This window comes from Esox lucius, chromosome 8, assembly GCF_011004845.1.
Source record: "Esox lucius isolate fEsoLuc1 chromosome 8, fEsoLuc1.pri, whole genome shotgun sequence".
NCBI lineage: Eukaryota > Metazoa > Chordata > Actinopteri > Esociformes > Esocidae > Esox > Esox lucius.
In genome coordinates this window covers 9,919,489-9,939,489 of record NC_047576.1, presented here as the reverse complement: position 1 = coordinate 9,939,489, position 20,001 = coordinate 9,919,489, and the positions used below count along the sequence as shown (strand labels likewise).

General features: G+C 48.0%; 1 protein-coding gene across 1 annotated transcript in view; it reads left to right on the top strand.

Annotated features, from left to right (window-relative positions):
- LOC105011442 (unconventional myosin-IXb) overlaps positions 1-19,302 on the top strand; it is a 65,033-nt gene extending 45,731 nt beyond the window's left edge. The window contains exons 15-41 of the mRNA XM_010871454.5: positions 1,166-1,279; positions 2,272-2,311; positions 2,549-2,671; positions 2,842-2,922; positions 3,215-3,325; positions 3,616-3,741; positions 3,838-3,987; positions 4,215-4,372; positions 4,832-6,142; positions 6,288-6,363; positions 8,303-8,409; positions 9,678-9,787; positions 11,782-11,996; positions 12,408-12,515; positions 12,628-12,798; positions 12,932-12,973; positions 13,070-13,181; positions 13,272-13,345; positions 13,477-13,669; positions 13,872-14,000; positions 15,073-15,178; positions 15,291-15,422; positions 15,538-15,661; positions 16,966-17,016; positions 18,028-18,146; positions 18,317-18,444; positions 18,819-19,302. Coding sequence (XP_010869756.3) covers positions 1,166-1,279; positions 2,272-2,311; positions 2,549-2,671; positions 2,842-2,922; positions 3,215-3,325; positions 3,616-3,741; positions 3,838-3,987; positions 4,215-4,372; positions 4,832-6,142; positions 6,288-6,363; positions 8,303-8,409; positions 9,678-9,787; positions 11,782-11,996; positions 12,408-12,515; positions 12,628-12,798; positions 12,932-12,973; positions 13,070-13,181; positions 13,272-13,345; positions 13,477-13,669; positions 13,872-14,000; positions 15,073-15,178; positions 15,291-15,422; positions 15,538-15,661; positions 16,966-17,016; positions 18,028-18,146; positions 18,317-18,444; positions 18,819-19,240 — 4,633 coding nt within the window. The 3' untranslated portion in view covers positions 19,241-19,302. The remainder of the gene's footprint in view (positions 1-1,165; positions 1,280-2,271; positions 2,312-2,548; positions 2,672-2,841; positions 2,923-3,214; positions 3,326-3,615; positions 3,742-3,837; positions 3,988-4,214; positions 4,373-4,831; positions 6,143-6,287; positions 6,364-8,302; positions 8,410-9,677; positions 9,788-11,781; positions 11,997-12,407; positions 12,516-12,627; positions 12,799-12,931; positions 12,974-13,069; positions 13,182-13,271; positions 13,346-13,476; positions 13,670-13,871; positions 14,001-15,072; positions 15,179-15,290; positions 15,423-15,537; positions 15,662-16,965; positions 17,017-18,027; positions 18,147-18,316; positions 18,445-18,818) is intronic.
- Positions 19,303-20,001: the final 699 nt, after the last annotated feature.

Sequence of the window (20,001 nt, the reverse complement as noted above, 5' to 3'; positions counted from 1 at the left end):
GTCGTGCAGTGTAGAGGCGGGAGTCTGTCGTGCAGTGTAGAGGCGGGAGTCTGTCGTGCAGTGTAGAGGCGGGAGTCTGTCGTGCAGTGTAGAGGCGGGAGTCTGTCGTGCAGTGTAGAGGCGGGAGTCTGTCGTGCAGTGTAGAGGCGGGAGTCTGTCGTGCAGTGTAGAGGCGGTGTCTGTCGTGCAGTGTAGAGGCGGTGTCTGTCGTGCAGTGTAGAGGCGGTGTCTGTCGTGCAGTGTAGAGGCGGTGTCTGTCGTGCAGTGTAGAGGCATCCTCAGAGTGGAATTGTTATAAGCATCCTCAGAGTGGAATTGTTATAAGCATCCTCAGAGTGGAATTGTTATAAGCATCCTCAGAGTGGAATTGTTATAAGCATCCTCAGAGTGGAATTGATCAGTAGTCCGGGAAGCCACCGATAGCTCCCTCCTGGTCTCTGAGTAGGTGTTAGCAGCGTCGGGGTAGCTCCACCTAGGCATTTGCTAAGTGTAGGTGAGCTTCCTCCGAACTACTTTCACCTGGGTGGTTCCTTCAGACCTGAAAATACTAGAGGTCAGGGCTAAGGGTCATTTTGGACTGAACTCAATCTACTTTCAATCATTGTGCATCCCTTCCTGCCTGACCTACCTTGATTCATTGATCATAGTGGTAAGTGCAGTAATATACAGCAATGCATGGATCCAGTTCTCAGTGCAGAAAACCGGCCATCTTAACAACACCAGACCCCCTGGTTCACCACCAGTCCAGTTGCCAGTCCCGGTCCGTACCAGTATAACACCAGCATGGAGTATAAACATCAACCACTCAAGCTTTCATTTAGGAACGCATGCTCACAATACTAAGAGGAGTACGACGCGTGAGAACATCCTCACTGTGCAAAACACCTCGGTGTCTTTCCATTTTCCAATGCAGCAATGGCTGTGTGGTCTGACCTGAATGCTGAGCAGCAGGTGTTCATGCCACCAGTGTCGTACCTCCAGCCATTCTGTGTACTTTTCTGTTGGGAAGCGGGTGGCGTGCTGTTTTCTGTCTTACGAGGTGTCCTAACTGCAGTGTTCCTACCCTCCCCTGTCCTCCCCTTATGCCTGTGCCCAACCCCCGTCCCCCCTTGTCTTTTACCCTCTGTACTGCCCACCAAATGGGTCACCTGGTGGGTTAAATCAGGGACATGCATGCCCAGATTATCAGCTCCATTAAAGACTTGCAGCTGGATGGTGAGGACCCCCGCAAGCTGCTGCAGTCCTGGGGTCGTCTCCGGTTCCCTCGACACCTCCTTCAGTGAGTCTGTAGCCTGTCCAGCTCAGCCCAGCCCAGCTCAGCCTAGTGACGTCAATCCAGCATTAACAGCGCTTAACCTCCCACAAAATTGTATATTTTTGGCCCAGATCAGCACCTTCACAACTGATTTCATGACTAGATAAGAAACACAAAATCTGCAAGACATAATTCTTGACCTGAATTAAAAAAAAAATGAACACATGACAGTTTAGGACACAGTCCAGGTAATTAGCGGTGTGAAACCGCAACTGGTGAATGATGACGTCATCAGAGGAATCCTAGTTATTTTCAGAAGGCTACCCAAGAGCACTAGATAGCTTGTGATAGTGGAACGGATATCCTGAGAGACACAAGCCAAATGTAATGTTTATTAGCCCAAAGCTGGCCCAGATAGGCCCCCGATAGGATTCAGTGTATAGGGGATGTAGAGGCCTCGATGAAACGGAGGTCTGCACAGCTGCTGCATGAGCAAACAGTACTCACGTACAAGCCTTGGCTTCCAGGTGAAACTGGAGGAATGTGGAGATTCAAAGGAGGTGAAGGTTTCTTACATATTATAGCTTCATTGTCCTGTTTTAACTTAAATTGAGCTGTAGTGGCTGGGTATGGCCTGTGCACATCATTTTAGACCTCGCAAATTGCTCTGAAATGCAGATGGTGCATAGCAACAGTTCCACTAAAAACTAAATAGTGGTAATATGTACTTATGAAAACAAGGGAGTTGGGGGGGGAACTGCTCCCCTACTCCTATAGGTCCTATGGATCTTAGCCGGGCTGGCTGATTGGTTGGCTGTTTCTGCTTCACCCCCTCCATCCTTCAGTCCTCCTCCCAACCCCTCGTCGTCCCACCCATACTCCAGGTGCACGCTCTCATACCTCACGGGCTGAGCATGACTCACCGTACTAACCACACAGCTCTCGCCCTTAGACGTCCTCCGCCACATCTCTGAACAGAGCCCCTCTCATTAACCTCTCCCCCCCCCCCCCCACAGGAAAAGCAAGAACGCCAAGCACAAGCAGATCATACCCAAGGTAAACTCCGGCCATCTGTACTCTAATGCAAAAGGAATTTGGAATATAAACGATATATATCAAATCTGACCGTGTAACCGTTCTTTATTGTCTCAGATCTTGAGATCCGAGGTCAGCGGGTTATCTGATAGAAAACAGTCCCGTTCATTCGGAAAATAATAGTTTTGGTCAGAGCTCTCAGTGAAGCAGCTGTGCTGCGTGGGTTTGGATGTGTGTGAATCTGACGGTGTTCCACAGAGCCTGCTGGACTCCCGCTCACTCAAGTACATTGTGGGCCGGACCCTTCATGACCGTACCGGCAAGTCTCTGCTGCACCTGAACAAGAAGAAGAAGACGCCCAGTATCAGCGCTCAGTTCCAGGTCCGCTCATCTTACCGGCCCATACTGCAGTCAGGCCACCAGTAGCACCCCCCCACACAGCCACCGTTCACAGCATCACACGGTGCAAAACGTCAGACCATCCAGAAAGCAGTGTTAATATATCCACAGAGGTAGCCGTACCTGACGTGAGATCTCTCTTACATCAACAGACCTCTCTGACCAAGCTACTGGAGACTCTGGGCGGGGCGGAGCCCTTCTTTATCCGTTGTATTCGCTCCAACTCAGAGAAGGTAAAGCCTTATATCTGTTGTACAGATGAGATGAGGAAGAATGTGGTGTTTGTGATGGGGGTGACGATGATGGACGGGGTGACGATGATGGACGGGGTGACGATGATGGACGGGGTGATGATGATGGGTGTGGTGACGATGGTGGGGGTGGTGGTGGTGGTGATGATGATGGTGGGGGTGGTGATAGGGGTGACGATGGTGGGGGTGGTGATAGGGGTGACGATGGTGGGGGTGGTGATGGTTGTGGCGGCGGTGATGTAACGGCGTGCTGTGTGTCTGCCCGTGTCTGCAGAAGGAGATGTGCCTGAATGAGAACCTGGTGGTGCAGCAGCTGCGCTACACCGGCATGCTGGAGACGGTCCGCATCCGGAGGTCTGGTTACGGAGCCAAGTACACCTTCCAGGTACACAGAACTGCTCCACTGACCACCACCTGGCAGACGCCAGGAGGAAGAGTCCTCTGTTGTGGTTTGTGCTGCCTGCAGCAAGCCTACAGCCCCCTAGAACCGTTTCCCATTTTGTCAGGTCAATGCCTGAGTTTCATGCATTTAAATCACGTCCACTTATCTACACACTTTGCTTGAGACTTCTGAGTGAGATTTTTGTATCATTGTCAAATTTGAAACATTAACTGTGTGAAATTAATTAGAATTGTAATGAATTGTAATTAAGGTGAGTTAATGTGTCCCTGTAGGAATTCATTGAGCATTTTCGAGTGTTGCTGCCCAAGAATGCAAAAGCCTCTAAGCCAGAAGACATCGCTGCCTTGTTCCAGAGGATGGAACTTGACCCTACCACCTACCAGATAGGAAAAACTAAAGTTAGACGAGCTCTCTTCACAATTCACCCCCAATTCATCCTGCATAGTTAGGTCATAATTATCTTGAAGATTGTCTTAATGAATTGCGATCCTTAGGTTTACCTGAAAGAGCTGGAACGTCAGCAGCTGCAGGACATGCTGCACAAGGACGTGATGCGTAAGATCCTCTTTCTGCAGCGCTGGTTCAGGGCTCGTCTGGAGAGGACGTACTTCCTGGAGATGAGACGCGGGGCCATCGTGATCCAGGTGAGCGTGGTAACCCGTCCTGTAGATGCTCATCCATGCCAACAGCCTTTACACAGAAGGAACAGTTCATTCAAATATATTACTTCTCCTGATCTATCAGGCAGTCGTTACCTACTTCTAACATGGAAAACATAAAAAAAAACATATTCCCTGCTGACTGAATATTAGTTCTGGGTAGTAACATTTCTAGTTAGTGTGATGTGTCATCCCTGTTCGTCCCCTCTCAGCATGCATGGCGAAGGCATCACAAGGAACGACGGCGTCAGGCAGCTACTGTCATCCAAGCCGCGTGGCGGGGCTCCAGACAGAGGACAGCGTTCCTCCGCAGGCGGACCAGTATCAAGAAGATACAGGCTCTTGCCCGAGGACATTCAGCACGGAAGAGGTACAGCAGAGGGATGTGCTCCTTACTTAATGTTGTAGTTCTGTGGTTGGACATTGAGTTTCAGAAAGTCACAAACCCACACGGGTACCTTGGAATGTGAGAATAGTAAGAGAATAATAAAATCCCTATAAAACTAACCAGGTTTCCCCTATTAGCTGTGGTTTACCATTCAGGACTATGCATATATATTGAGGTTTCAGTGACTCAGTGTTTGACAAAAACTGATAAAAGTAAGACTGGGACTGTGAACACAAACCAACAAATGGCATTTTGACATGAGTTTCCTGATCCTGTAGGGACACTAAAGCTAAATGTGCACATTGGCAGTATAGAGAGGCCTGTGTGTTATGTTTAACACCATCTCATAAATTCTGATACTGGTTCTCATAGTTGTTATATACAATGTCAAAAAAATAGAATGGAAGTTGAACCACCTATTAATCATGTTGGACTATACAGGTGTCATTCAATACGGGAGGAGAGGAGGATGAAGGAAGAAGACGAGGATGCCCGGAAGAGGGCGGAGGAAGAAGAGGCCTGGAAAAGGGCAGAGGAAGAGGAGGCCAAGAGGAGGGCGGAGGAAGAGGAGGCCAAGAGGAGGGCGGAGGAAGAGGAGGCCAAGAGGAGGGCGGAGGAAGAGGAGGTCAAGAGGAGGGCAGAGGAAGAGGAGGCCAAGAGGAAGGCGGAGGAAGCGGTCAAGAGGAAGATGGAGGAAGAGGAAGCCAAGAGGAGGGCAAAGGAAGAGGAGGCCAAGAGGAGGGAGAAGAAAGCAGAGGCCAAGAGGAGGGCGGAGGAAGAGGCAGCCAGGCTGGAGATGGAGGCCGAGGAAGAAGCGTTTAGGAGAAAGAAAGAGGCAGAGCGGGAGGCAGCAGAGAGGAGGGCAAGAGAGGAAGAAGTGGAGGGCAGACTGAGGCAGGCGCAGAACTTAAGTGAGGTCACTGAGAAACAGGTGGCGGCTGAAAGGTCTGATGAAGGCCGACATGAGAACAGTGTGCCGGTCAAGGAGGAGCCCAGGGAGGCGGTGGAACATATAGAGACTGCAGCTAGTTCACTTCCTGGGGAGGTGCAAAAGGGTGCTGGCTTGGTAGTCCACCAGCCTGATGAGGGAAGCAGCACAGCGACTGAAGCTGTATTCCAGGCGGAGGTGGAGGGCCAGGTCATGGACAAACTCCAGGAATCTAATTTCGAGGAGCCTGAGGAAGAGGGGAGCACCGAGGGAGCTGCTGCCCCTTCGCCGGAAGCCGCTGCTGCTGAATCTGTCCCCTCCGCGGACCCTGTGCGAGTCCCCCAGCTCCACAAGGTCCCCAGCTCCAGAAGCCAGGAGAAGAGAGAGCAGCGGCGCCAGCGGGGTCTGGAGCACAGTCAGCGGGAGAGTGAGCGAGTGGCCTCGGCAGCCACCCCCAAGGTCACTGGTAAGGAGGCAGCCAGCCGACCCGAATGTAAGCCCAAGGAGCGGGCAGAGAGCAAGGAGCTGGACCAGTATACCTTTGTAGCCTGGAAGAAGGAGGAAAAGGGTAAGAAGGAGCCCAGGAACTCCCCAACCCAGACGCCTGTACGCCCCAGTACCTTACCAGTAAACCCCCCTGAGCCAGTGGCTGACAGAAACGGGACTGAGGCCCTGGGTGCAGGACACCTGGTCCGCTACGTCGATCAGGGTGCCATGAAGGAAAAGGCAGAGAAATGGAAAGGGAGGAAGAGTGGAGGACAGCAGCTAGAGAACACCAGTCCTCCTGAAGCCCAAAACAAGGACAGGGGGAAAAAGCATTCACAGTACGCCACTTCGTAGCAGTCCTTTATATCTTCACTCATCTGTCATCATACTTGCTGTCGGAAATAGTTGTCTTTGCAACATGAGAATAGGCTGATGATCTCTCCCCTCCAGTGATGATCTTGTTCGTATCTCTTTTCTTTTCAGGAGTCACGGAACCACTTCCTGTCTGGACGCTGTGTCCTCTGGACTGGAATGTGCTGGTGCTACTTCAAACAGAGAGGTAATGGTTTTGTAAAAACAACAACATTTTGTGTGTCTGGCCTTTGCTTATTAAATGTCATTTTAATCAAATACGAGGGCAGCACATCAGATATGAAGAAGCTCATCACATCCTTCATTCCGAGTGTCGTTGTCCTTCTCCGGCTCTAATAGGTCAGAACGCGTTACCGCAAACATTCCAAACACAAACATCGGCTTGCTCATAGACGCTCACCTTTTAAGGAAAGATCGTTGTCAGCAGATGTGGACTATTGGACCTTCCCTTTGGTCCCTGTTAGCCGAAGCAGGCCCTTACGCTTCAAGCCCAAGTATAAGGTATAAAGGAGCAGAGCTTACAACCTCAGAGACTGGGCCTTTCCAGCCGCAACCAACATGGCATCCCGTCACACCTTTGGCTCTTCATCTTTGGACTTGTTTTTAACTCAGCGTTCATACAATGTAACATGGCTCATAAATAGGGTGTTTTGTGTGCATACACTCCAAGGTCTATTAACCTTAAAATGAAATATATCCTGGTGAACCTTTATGATTTGGGCATAGAATCAGAGGTGGTCCTAGCCCTCTGGGCTGCGTCAACCAGCAACTGTTTCACCCAGCGATTACTGTCGTGCCCATCTAGTCTCCATATCAACCCCCTGGCTTTAATAAGGAATAAATCAACAGTTCATCTTCTTTTATCATATCTCATGCCCACTGCAGTAAAAACAATGAGCAGTAAGTAGGCTCCTGTTTTCTAAGGCTTGACTTGAACAGCGTATATAGATTTGTTTGCATTCAGCTGTCTTAATCACCGATAACTCAGGTGGATCACGAACTAGTGACGCTTTACTTTGGGACTTGATTCAGTGGTGCCCAAATCCACCCAAAGAATGGGTTAGTGTGCTGATGGGACTGAACATTGTGCATTATTCAGGTGATAAAAGAACATGAAACTCTTCTCTTCTATTGCCAATGTGGGTGGATTGATTTGCTGCCTGTTGGGCCCTGTTCGGGGCCTCCCCCGGGTAGGGCCACGGTGTCGCTGGACCCTCTTTGTCTCAGTCCCAAGATCTTACACTGCTATATTATTGTGCAGGGGGAGTTCTCCTTCTCCACTATAAATCGTTGTTGTTATGAGGAATGCAATTTCTGAATTTTCCCAGTCTCCTCCCGTTTTTAACTTTAGGAGGACATGAGGTCCTGGTCTACACCTGCGAAGTACCTGGTTTGTGGGGCCTGTTGCTATCCCTGTCCAAAATCCTCCTGGTTGTGTTGCAGATCAAGACGATACCTGCCGATTTCAGCTGCCACTGTGCTGACACCTCCTCCCTTCCCCGTGTTGTCCCTGTCCTTGTCCATCTGGTCATGCTTCTGACCTGGTCTAAATTTAAATAGACTCTAGATTTAGCCCACATGCATTTATTCATTATTCCAATTGGACTCTTAATATCTCACCCGGCACAGCCAGAAGAGGACTGACCACCCCTCTGAACCTGTGTCCTCTCTAGATTTCTTCCAAAATGTCAGCCTTCTTAGGGAGTTTTTCCTAGCCACTGAAATTCAACACTACTGTTGCTTGCACCTTGGGGTTTAAGGCCAGGTGTTTTTGTAGAAGCACTGTGACAACTGCTGTTGTAAAAAGGGCTTTGTAAATACATTTGATTGATTGATTGATTGATTGATTCTATAATTCCTGTGGATAATGACTAGTGGTTAATCATGAGATGATTGTTCCTGTGGTTGGGTTAGATGTTGGTGGAAGGAGGGGTTCATCGTCTGCTTACAGATGAGTACTTCTGTTAGATTTGGGCGATTTGTTATATTGCATTTTGCATTGCAACTTAAGTAAAGTATTTACGGGCATAATATTTCTGTCATCTCTTCAATCTTTACTTTATCTGCCTGGTGGGAATTGTAGAGTATTCTTTGATTCTTCACATTGTTCTTGTGTGTCCCTGTAGCTCCACTCTCCTACAGAAGATGGGTCTAAGGGCAGCATGAAGAGGAGGACCCTGGACACCTCAGGCCACCCGGACACGGTCCAAATCCCCCTCTCCACTCCAGAGAAGTACGCTGGGAAACATTCATGGACATTTTTTTTTTGGCCTTTAGAAAGAGTCTTGGTTGGACTCAGAACTATTGGTGTTGTTTATTTAATGTATCATAAAAGCCTAAGGCTTTTGGTAGGTCATGGGTGTATGCTCCACAATACAAGGTTAAGACAATGTAATAAACATTCGGAAATAAGAAGTATAAAAGCGGCTATTGAATATGGAGAGTAGGAAAGTCCAACTGATTAGAATGTCAGTGAAGCGGTTCTGCTTTAAGTTAAATAGCTGAAATTTCGTCAACAAACTGTAATGCTCACATTCACTCCCTTTCATTGCAGCAACATAAGCTTCTCCCTTGTAAATACAAGTGGCTAGTTCAATTGTGGGATATTAGAATCCCTCCTGTCAGATCCTCAGGATCTGGAAAAAGGTCCCCATTAAAGAGACTAACCATGTAGAATTGTCCTTTATGGATTAAAACCTTGGGCTCAGGATGTCAGATCACATCATATGATGTCCTGAAAGTTACTTCAGATATCTCCTAGAACCTTAGTGTGAATGTACAGAGACTAATATAGTCACGGTGTTAGGGGAAACCCTTCGTCGGACCGTCTCATCTTAGTCAGATAGCCCATGGGAAAACACGGTCTTGTGTAATCAAACTGTTGCGCTCCTTCAAGTGGCACGTGGCACAAGCTGAACCTTCCCATATATAGCTGTAAATGCAGTTTGTTATTGGAGAGGATAGATTCCGTGAATTCCTTAACTGAATTTACTGAATGGATTTTGTTGTTCCTCTGGGTTATTTTTATGTGCTGCGCATAGGTTTTTGTCAGTCTGGAAGATTAAAATGTTGTTTTTTTTTTTGATTTATTTGGTCTTGTTACCATGGTAATCTGTGAGTTCAGTTTGTCGGAATACCCAGAAAATATTTGTTTCAGGACTGATCAGTCTGTTTATTAGGCTTACATGTAAAGCCCCTCAACATGTCTGACCCTTGACATTCACACTTCATAACTACTCAGTATTCAGATCTCTCACAATCTGTTCAGACAAAGCATATTTTATCCAGGTCTCTTACAACTATATTTCTGTGTCCAGTGTAAACAACAGATAGTCATGGAGTTATGAAATGTAGATTATAATGATTGGTTACATAACTCAGAAGAAAAGAATTGCTGTCAAATTGGTATGAATTTATAAACCCTAAATGTCAGAGGGACAACTGCTTTCAGTAAGTCATACTGTATGAGTGCTGACTGTGACTCGTAACTGTGTGTTACAGATCCTCGGGATTCCTTAGGAAGATTCTGAAGAAACGTCCCCATAAAGAGGCTCAGACTCCTGACGACGCAGAGCTGACCATGACCCAAACCCTTAGTGAACGAGGGGAAGGTATGAGGCCAACGGACGGACGGACAAAATATGGGAATATACTGTATTACTAGTAAAAAGTGTTCCTGTTTCAGTCACTAAATATGGGAATATACTGTATTACTAGTAAAAAGTGTTCCTGTTTCAGTCACTAAATATGGGAATATACTGTATTACTAGTAAAAAGTGTTCCTGTTTCAGTCACTAAATATGGAAATATACTGTATTACTAGTAAAAAGTGTTCTTGTTTCAGTCACTAAATATGGGAATATACTACATACAGTGGGGAGAACAAGTATTTTATACTCTGCTGATTTTGCAGGGTTTTCTTTACTTACAAAGCATGTAGAATTTTTATCATAGGTACACTTCAACTGTGAGAGACGGAATCTAAAACAAAAATCCAGAAAAAAAGAAAAATCCACATTGTATGATTTTTAAATAAAGAATTAGCATTTTATTGGATGACATAAGTATTTGATCACCTACCGACCAGTAAGAATTCCATCTCTCAGACCTGTTAGTTTTTCTTTAAGAAGCCCTCCTGTTCTCCATTACCTGTATTAACTGCACCTGTTTGAACTTGTTACCTGTATAAAAGACACCTGGCAACACACTCAATCAAACAGACTCCAACCTCTCCACAATGGCCAAGACCAGAGAGCTGTGTAAGGACATCAGGGATAAAATTGAAGACCTGCACAAGGCTTGGATGGGCTACAGGACAATAGGCAAGCAGCTTGGTGAGAAGGCAATTATTAGAAAATGGCAGAAGTTCAAGATGATGGTCAGTCTCCCTCGGTCTGGGGTTCCATGCAAGATCTCACCTCGTGGGGCATCAATGATCATGAGGAAGGTGAGGGATCAGCCCAGAACTACACGGCAGGACCTGGTCACTGACCTGAAGCGAGATGGGACCACAGTCTCAAAGAAAACCATTAGTAACACACTATGCTGTCATGGATTAAAATCCTGCAGCGCACTCAAGGTCCCCCTGCTCAAGCCAGCGCATGTCCAGGCCTGTCTGAAGTTTGCCAATGACCATCTGGATGATCCAGAGGAGGAATGGGAGAAGGTCATGTGGTCTGATGAGACAAAAATAGAGCTTTTTGGTGTAAACTCCACTCGCCGTGTTTGGAGGAAGAAGAAGTACAACCTCAAGAACACCAGGTGGAAACATTCTGGAGGTGGAAACATCATTCTTTGGAGATGCTTTTCTGCAAAGGGGACAGGACGACTGCACCGTATTGAGGGGAGGATGGATGGGGCCATGTATCGCAAGATCTTTGCCAACAACCTCCTTCCCTCAGTAAGAACATTGAAGATGGGTCGTGGCTGGGTCTTCCAGCATGAAAACGACCCGAAACACACAGCCAGGGCAACTAAGGAGTGGCTCCGTAAGAAGCATCTCAAGGTCCTGGAGTGGCCTAGCCAGTCTCCAGACCTGAACCCAATAGAAAATCTTTGGAGGGAGCTGAAAGTCTGTATTGCCCAGCGACAGCCCCGAAACCTGAAGGATCTGGAGAAGGTCTGTATGGAGGAGTGGGCCAAAATCCCTGCTGCAGTGTGTGCAAACCTGGTCAAGAACTACAGAAAACGTATGATCTCTGTAATTGCAAACAAAGGTTTCTGTACCAAATAATAAGTTCTGCTTTTCTGATGTATCAAATACTTATGTCATGAAATAAAATGCAAATGAAATGAAAATAGATTCCGTCACTCACAGTTGAAGAGTACCTATGATAAAAATTACAGACTTTTACATGCTTTGTAAGTGGGAAAACCTGCAAAATCTGCAGGTTATCAAATACTTGTTCTCCCCACTAACTAGTAAAAACGGTTCTTGTTCCAGTCACTAATTATGGGAATTCTATATAACTAGTAAAACTGTTCTTGTTTCAGTCACATGGTCATTCAAAGTGAACAAGCCATCACAAAGTTTCTACTTAAAATGTTTAAAAGACACTATTTTCATTAAACAAGCCATTTGACCATCTTTCTCTATGCCGTACAGCCCAGCCCTCCTCCCAGGCCCATCCCAACCCCCTGGCTCCCCAGTCCTCCCTGGCCCACCCAGGGACTGCTGGCGGAGATCGGACGCTGAGCCGGAACCCCTCCATAAAAATCAGCCGGGCCACGCGGGTCTCAGAGCAGTGGAACGCCTCTTTGGACCGTGAGATCACCAACGCCAATGAGCTGCGACACCTGGACGAGTTCCTGGGGAATCAGGTCCGGCTGCCTTCTGGTTCTGGTGCTTTATATCGCTGATGCAGTGCTTCCCAAACTAGGAGTCTGATTTGAAAATGGGATTGTGAAATTTGGTTATATATAATAACATTGGTTTCTGTTTTCTTCCTACAATTTCTTCCCAACAGTTGTATAAAACAAGCCCCCATGATTGTTTTTCTGTGGCCAGAATTTGAGCTTATCCATTATTTATTTTTTAACACAATGAGGCCCAACGAGTTTGGGAACCCCTGAGCTAAAGGTTTATGTCACAAGACTCCTGTGAGATTACTGATTGATTTAGGCTCCTCATATAGCTGTGCTGTCTACCACACCTTGTGTAGTTTCCAGAGGAATAAAAGAGAAATGCACCAATCATTTCGGTGTGTTTGACATCTCCCTAACGGTCTGTAGGTGAATGACTTCCGCTCCAGAGGGAAGCAGCTATCGGCCACAGAAAACATCTTCATCACAGCCACCATACAGTTCAGAGAGACCATTAAAGCCATGTACTCCCTCCCGGTCAGTGAGCACCCCCCACCATACACACCCGCACTATGAACGATGTATTGGGAAGAGCCGTGCAAACAAACACACTCGCCTTCTCACCCCTTTTCTGATCTGTGGTAAACAGAAACCGCATATCGGCTACAAGAATCTGATGCGTGGCTACCAGAACAAGGTGATCAGCCTGGCTGGAGACCGACAGAAGGGAGAGGTTCAGCTGGTGATCAACCTGTTCCAGTCGGTCCTGGACGGCTTCATCAGGGGGGAGATCAAGAAGGAGGAGGGGGAGCCTGCAAAGGTAACCGGAAACCCCAGGCACCCAGGCAGTGGCTTCATACCAAAAACACTATTTTTACAAGTAACAACTTGATTATGATGACGCGCGCACACGTGTGACGCAAAACAAATGACATTCACCTTTTCTCCCCCAGCCTGCCAAAGCTCGGAAGAAGAGGAGGAAAAAAGACAAGAGCGTACGTACAGAGTAAAGGTTGATTAACTTGGGTTCGGGAGAGATGCTGTATGTGCGATTGGCTGTGTGTTGACGTGTGCAATGTGTGATGGTTTAGATGGAGAACCCCCTGGATCACGTGTTCAGCACCTACCAGGTGAACATAATGCAGTCATGTGACCAGTGTACATCCTACATCTGGGGCATGGAGAAAGCCTACATGTGCAGCCGTGAGTACCACTTCAAACCGCCACGCCGTCCTCCACGTTCCGGGACCTTTCAGGTGGTCGGCATCTCCCGTTGTGTTTCTCTCGTCACAGATTGCAAGATGGTGGCCCACAAGAAGTGCCTCGGCAAAATCGTCACGGACTGCTCCACGTTTTGTGCCAAAAAGGTAGGCGTCCCTAACCCCTCTGTGTTCTTAAACCCGTTGGGTGACGTCCTTTGGTAATTTTAGGTTTGCAGGCGTCAGATTAGTTTAAGCCCCCGGGTGACTGTTCACTAACCGTTGGCGCCCGTGTGCAGAATGACGAGGACTCGGGAGGCATGCACTTCGGTGTGCGTGTGTGTCACCTGACCAGCGACAAGAGCCCCGTCCCCGTAGTGCTGGAGATCATGCTGGAGCACGTAGAGATGAACGGCCTGTACACCGAGGGCATCTACCGCAAGTCCGGCTCTGCCAACCGCATGAAGGAGCTCCATCAGCTAATGGAGACCGGTAAGGACCAGCCTGGCGAGAAAAAAACTACAAAAAACTTGTTGACAGTAAACCGGCTTCCTGAGAGCCGCAGAGATGTTGACGGGCAACACTTTGTTTGAAAGGGTATACGCAAGGCATACTTAGTCTAATCCCGCCGGATCTTCTATCTGACACTAAGTACAGCCGCTCCACTTGGCTAATAGTTGTTGTCGTCCCACAGACCCCCATGCCGTGTGTCTGGATGACTATCCTATCCACACAGTGACGGGGCTGGTCAAACAGTGGCTGAGGGAGCTGCCTGACCCCCTGATGACCTTCAATCTTTACAACGACTTCCTACGTGCTGTGGGTGAGTCCTGACCTAACCCTCCAGCACCCCGCGACGCGGCTCCTCTCCAGGATCCGTGGGGAGATGGGGACTCCCATGTCACAATGAAGTGGCTCTCAAACTGTTCACCCTCTTGTACCTTTTTCCACATTCTGTGTTACGACATTAAATCAGAATGGACTTAATTGTGGGGTTTTGACACTAATCGACAAAAGAAAATCCCATGCTCTCAAAGTGGAAATAAAATCTACAAATCGTTCTTAGTAATTACAAATACAAAAGAGAATATAAATTGTTGCAGGCTCTCAGAGCTGAGAATATAAAATGTTTTCACACCCATGTAGACAATATTTGGTAGAGGCACCTTTGGCAATGATTACAGCCATGAGTGTATTTGGAGGAGTCTCTACCAGCTTTGCACATGTGGACACAGCAATTTTTGATAATTCTTCATTCCAGAATTGCTCAAGCCTAGTCAAGTTGGTTTAGGACCTGATATGAATAGTACAAACCAAATGTGGGACCTCCCAGAGACCGGTGCATTGAACCTGAAATCATGGGAACCCCCTTAATTGGACTCCATTCAACTGACTACGTGACTTGTACACAATTGGTTCCATCATAACTCATTCAGGCGTCACGGCAAATTGGTGAATATGTTTTTAACGCTACAATTCAAATTTAAATACAAGTATTAAACTAATACCTGTTCACGTCAGCCATTGTCTCAAAGTGCTACACAGATCCAGAGCCTCTATCTTGAGATCAAGTCATGGGACAGGCCGGAACCTACAGAGCTGTCTTGTTCTAAGAGTGGGTCCGAGCTCTTCTAGCTGGGTTCCGTGAGGATTGTATAAATGCAGAGGAGTACATATTGGAGGTAGATGTTGAAGTGTTAACAGATGACCGGCAGAGGCGATAGTGCCCACAGTAGTTGTAGAGAGGATGCATCAGGTTAACTTCTCTGGAGATTGAATTTGGCTTTTCATAGATCTAGTCCTTTATTCTGCTCAACGTTGAAATGTGACGTCACAAATCCCTGCATTATATTGTCTTTGTTGCTCATCTTTTGGTAATCCTCACCTTTCTCTAGAACTTCCTGAAAAACCAGAGCAGCTACACGCCATCTATAAGGTGTTAGAGCAGCTCCCCACCGCATGCTTCAACACCTTGGAAAGACTCATCTTCCATCTAGTCAGGTAAAACCTCTCCGTGACGCCCTCTCAGAGAACCTCACAATGTCCGCCCGTTGCGATGTGTGTCGCCGTACGAACACGGAAAAAAATCGAATGTGGTTCTGCTCCCTTTCAGAGTGTCTAAAGAGGAGTCCCACAATCGCATGTCTCCCAACTCCCTGGCCATCGTGTTTGCTCCCTGCATTCTGCGCTGCCCGGACAGTGCCGACCCACTTATGAGCATGAAGGATGTGGCCAAGACCACCACGTTAGTCTGTCTCTCATCACATAGAACTGGGTGTGACATTCGCTGTGTGGAAAACCATGCAGTGCCTTCAGTACCGCAGATTTGCCGACTGACCGGTAACGTTTCCGTGTCCCAGGTGTGTGGAGATGCTGATAAACGAGCAGATCCGGCGCTACAACGAGAAGATGGAGGAGATAGAGCAGCTGGAGTTTGCCGAGGCTCTGGCGGTCAACCAGCTTAAACTCAAGAGACAGAACACGGTGAGGACAACGCTGTCTCTCAACTGCCCAGGGCTCAAGTCTATCCAGGAAGTAGACTGGAACTGAATTTGCTATTTCCATTTCAGTTGTTCTGTGCTTCACTACGAGAAAACATTTGGGATGGAAATTTCAGTTCCCTCTCAGGGCTCAACGTAAAAAAACTGGGTTTTAAACCTACTGGCTAAAACTTTACTGTCCCTCCTTCCAAAAGTTGACATTTGTCAGTGTTACAACAGAACCAAATACTTGGTTAATCATTTATGAAATGCATTCTAGATATAAAATATTTACTTTTGTTTCTTTCATAACATTTCTAATTATAAAAATGAATGAAAAGATAGGTCAACAAAGCATTTGAATTTCAAACAAAACACTGACTTTCAAACAAAACAGTAACTCATTCACCCCAGTGAACAGGGCGACCGGCCGGTCCGTCAGTTACTAGGTATGTGGTTATGTCGTGCAATCACCCAATGGGCATCTGCATTTAAATTCCTGTTACATCCAAGGGCCCTGAAGACGGATTGTCAGCCACCCACTTGGCTGTCATGCAGACCAGGTGCTGTTTGCTATTGGCATTGCTAGTCAGGGACTGTTTGCGATAGTTGTCAGTGCCTTTGTAAAAAGACCCACATTTGTCCGCTCTAGCCGGGACAGACGACAGTGCATCTGAGTTCCATTGACGTCATCAGGTAAATTATTTTTTGCACTGGGGTAAAAATGTTCGCTTTCGTTTGAGCTGGTAGTTGTCCTTCACTGCCTTCTTCAATTGAGCGACTCGCACACATTTTTAAACGTTTTATTAAACAACAATACCAGACAGCCACGCGTCACATCACTGCCCAACTCTCAACTGGTCAACACCACGCGAAAGGAGCTGCAAGGTAGATTTGCGTGTGTGCCGGATTAAGAAAACAACTGGAGGATGTTGAGTTTATAATGCGATTTATTATTTTTACATTCTTTTTTGCAGTGGCCCAGCCTCGGGACAGTGACTTGCTAGTTTGATTATTCCCGACTTTAGTTTTTACTGGCCCGGGATCATCGGGTCATCGTTATTGTCGAGCCCTGCCTCTCTAAAATGGCTGCGTTAGACTGGAATTCACCCAAACCCTGCCACTTACCAGGCCCAGAGATTCAACAGGCACAATTACCATAGTGACCAGCCATGTTTACTACACAGTACAGTAGGCCAGGAAGTGGATTGCTCCTAAGACTGCACGTTCGTCTGTGTGTGTGTATTGTCCAGTGTCCACCATGGGTGACCGTTCACTGTGTTGTGATTCTCCCTTGTCTCCCTTCAGCTTCATTGGCATTTGCCCCTCAGGTTTTCAGCTCCTTACAAAGGAGTGGTGGTATGTATCCGTGTTGCTCCTCCTGGTAGCTAGATGCCGTTTACCGTGCTCACCTGTTAGTGCATGACCTGTAGTAGTCAGTGACCACACCCCTCCCCCCTTTGTACTAACTGGTAGAATACTGCATGGGTCTTCCAACCATGGTCCTGGGGAGCCACTCGCCATGCTTTTGTTTTCAATCCAGCATGAACCACCTGAATCAACGAATCACAGATTCAAGCGAGGCCCGTGAATAGTTGGTTCTGCTGAGGTGTGTTCATGCCAGGCTGAGACAGAACCCTGTGCACCGTTTTGAGATGGTTCTCCCGGACTTAGTGTCAGTCCTCTGCAGTGCTGCATGTTTTGGAGCTTGTTTTTGGTGTCGGGATGATGGTCGTTTCTACGTGTGACTTGTATTTGGTGATGACCTCCTGGCTATAACACCGTGGCTGTGCGGGGGAATGTTCATCATTCCTGAGGATGACATGGATGTTGTGTGGATCCTCTGTAAACTGGTACCAAGCATTAGAGCTCATGAAATGGGGAATGTTTGACAGGGGGATGAGTCATCTACTTGATCGTTTGTCTCCGTCTGTAAAATAACCTTTCATCGTTTCTCATTACTTCTGATTTGATCAGTAGTATAATAATGCATTAATAACCTGCATCAACTTCGACGTGTGTGGTGGAATAACATTCTGTCCATAGGAACTAACAGGATCAACTATCATTGTTGGCTGGTGGACTTGAACCTGCAATCCTCTGGATAGTGGTCCAGTTCTCTAACCACTAGTCCGTCTAGGAATAACAATGTTTCATAGTGCCTGTTTCTCCATACTCATCATGCCTGCCTTACAGTAGTTGACTTGAATGGGCATGATCTAGTGCAACATAATGCATGATGACTTAACAGACACCCCATTTATTCACTCTCCTTTGTCATCTGCTTAACCACTGTGGTGTAAATTATGCCGTTCAATTAAATGGTGTGTGTGTGTGTGTGCGCGTGCGTGCATGTGTGTGCTATCGCAGGTGCATGAGAAGGCGTGCTCTGATCTGACTGTTGCCCCTGAGAGTGATGCGCCACTGGATTCTGACACAGAGGCTGAGAAAAACCTGATAGACCGCATCAAGTCCATCAAACAGGAGAAGTAAGAGAAGAGCTCAACCATCCTGGATTCACCACCCAATTCAACATCAATGTTATACTGTGACTTCCACACTGATTATTCATCTGCTGGATTAACTTGGGGGGCGTTTCAGAGAATCCACAAACCCTGGGTTTCCTTAGTGACGCCTCTGATGTCTTGTCTATCCCCAGGGAGGAACTTGCCTGCAGGCTGCCCGAACTGGAGCAGCCCGGTTCAGACCAGGAGAACCTGGACTCGGAGGCGTCTGTCAGCTCCGAGAGCCTGCTGGAGGAGCGCGGCCACAACTCTGATCCCGAAGGTCAGTAACAAAGGTACCGTCTCGGCCGTTGCCCCCTTATCTACCTGTTCACACCTGTGGGTTTCTCACCAGGCTGCCTGCCCCCCTGTTGTTTCTGGTGCAGGTCTGGACAGTCTGGTGGTGGTGCATTTAAAGAGGGTGGCGGAGCTGCCGTCTGCTCTCTAGCAGGTTGGAGGCTCCCTGTTTCACAAGCAAACGTGTGGTTTTTCCTTTGTTTGCATGAGTGCGTACGTGGCGTGGAGACATGGAGCTGACTGACTGCTGGTGCTGTACTGTCACAATGGCATGCTGTTTTCCGTCAGGATGGCTGTCTAAATGGATGGTTCTCCTTTTCCCCTCCTCCTAGCTTTTCCTTTGTCATCCCTGTGTTTCAGGGAGCGGCTCCCTCCTGCTGAATGAGGCCAGGCATGGCCAGCCGCCCGGGCCCTCTGACCAGAGGACCCCAGGGGAACATTCCTCCCACCCCAGCCTCGTCCCCGCCGTCGTTCCCGCCTCTTTCTCCGCCTCCCGGCTCCAGCTGCACCGCCGCTGGCCCATCATCCCCAGCACAGTGAAGCTGCCCTCCGGCGTCCCCGCCCACCCCTCCGCCGCGGGCCCCGCCTCCCGAGCCGACCACAGCCTCAGCCTGGTCAGGAGGCGGGAGCCGCTGGCGCGACGCAAAGACAGCACCCAGTCCCTGTACATCAGCCCGGGCAAGGACCTGTTCCCCCCCTCCGCCCCACTGAGCCTGCAGGCCACAAGCAAAGCCCATAGACGCTTCTCGGACGCGGGCATCCCCTATGTGGAGGAGGCCTGACCGAGACGGGAAGCACATGGACACAGGACGGGACAGGGTGTGCGAGGTCCCCCCCCGCCCCCCCCCCGCCCCCCTCCAGGGCGGTCCGGTGCAGACAGTATGGAGGCTGTTTTATTGGCTGTCGCCATGGAAGCTCGTGGTGGCCGTGTGTTTACACACCTGGACTCCAGACTGATGATAATAGCATGTGTCACCAAGCACTTTTTCCACACTTAATATGTTGTTGTTTATTTTTAAGGGACATGTTCAAAGTAGTTTGCGCTGCGTTTTGCGTGGCCTCGTGGACCGCACAGACTGATCGTTTGGGTTTTTAAATTCTTCTTCCGCATTCATGGAATGAGAAACTGCAGGTTGTGGCGGTTTTCCCATTCCCAAGTGCCCTAATGCCAAGGCCTGGACAGTCTGCTCATTGTCATGGCAACAGTGCCTTGGGTTGTTCATTGTCAGTGTATAAATCTATGGGTTATGTTTTTAATCTTTGATGAAGGGGGCGTGGGACTCTAGACATGCTAGGTTAAGGACGAAAACACTCACGGTGCAGTTATGGTGCCTTTAACAGACTTCTCATTGACTTTAACAGATTTCTCATTGATCGTCAACTAATGCCATGTTCACCCCAACCCCTGCCGGTTTTCTCCCAGTATAGGAACCGCTTTCAGTTGCCAAAGGGAAAATAGGCACAGCACTAGCCACTTTCCTCCTAGATGAACACCGCCCTCCCGTGACATGAGACGGGTGCCTTGTCTTCTCAATCAACCTTT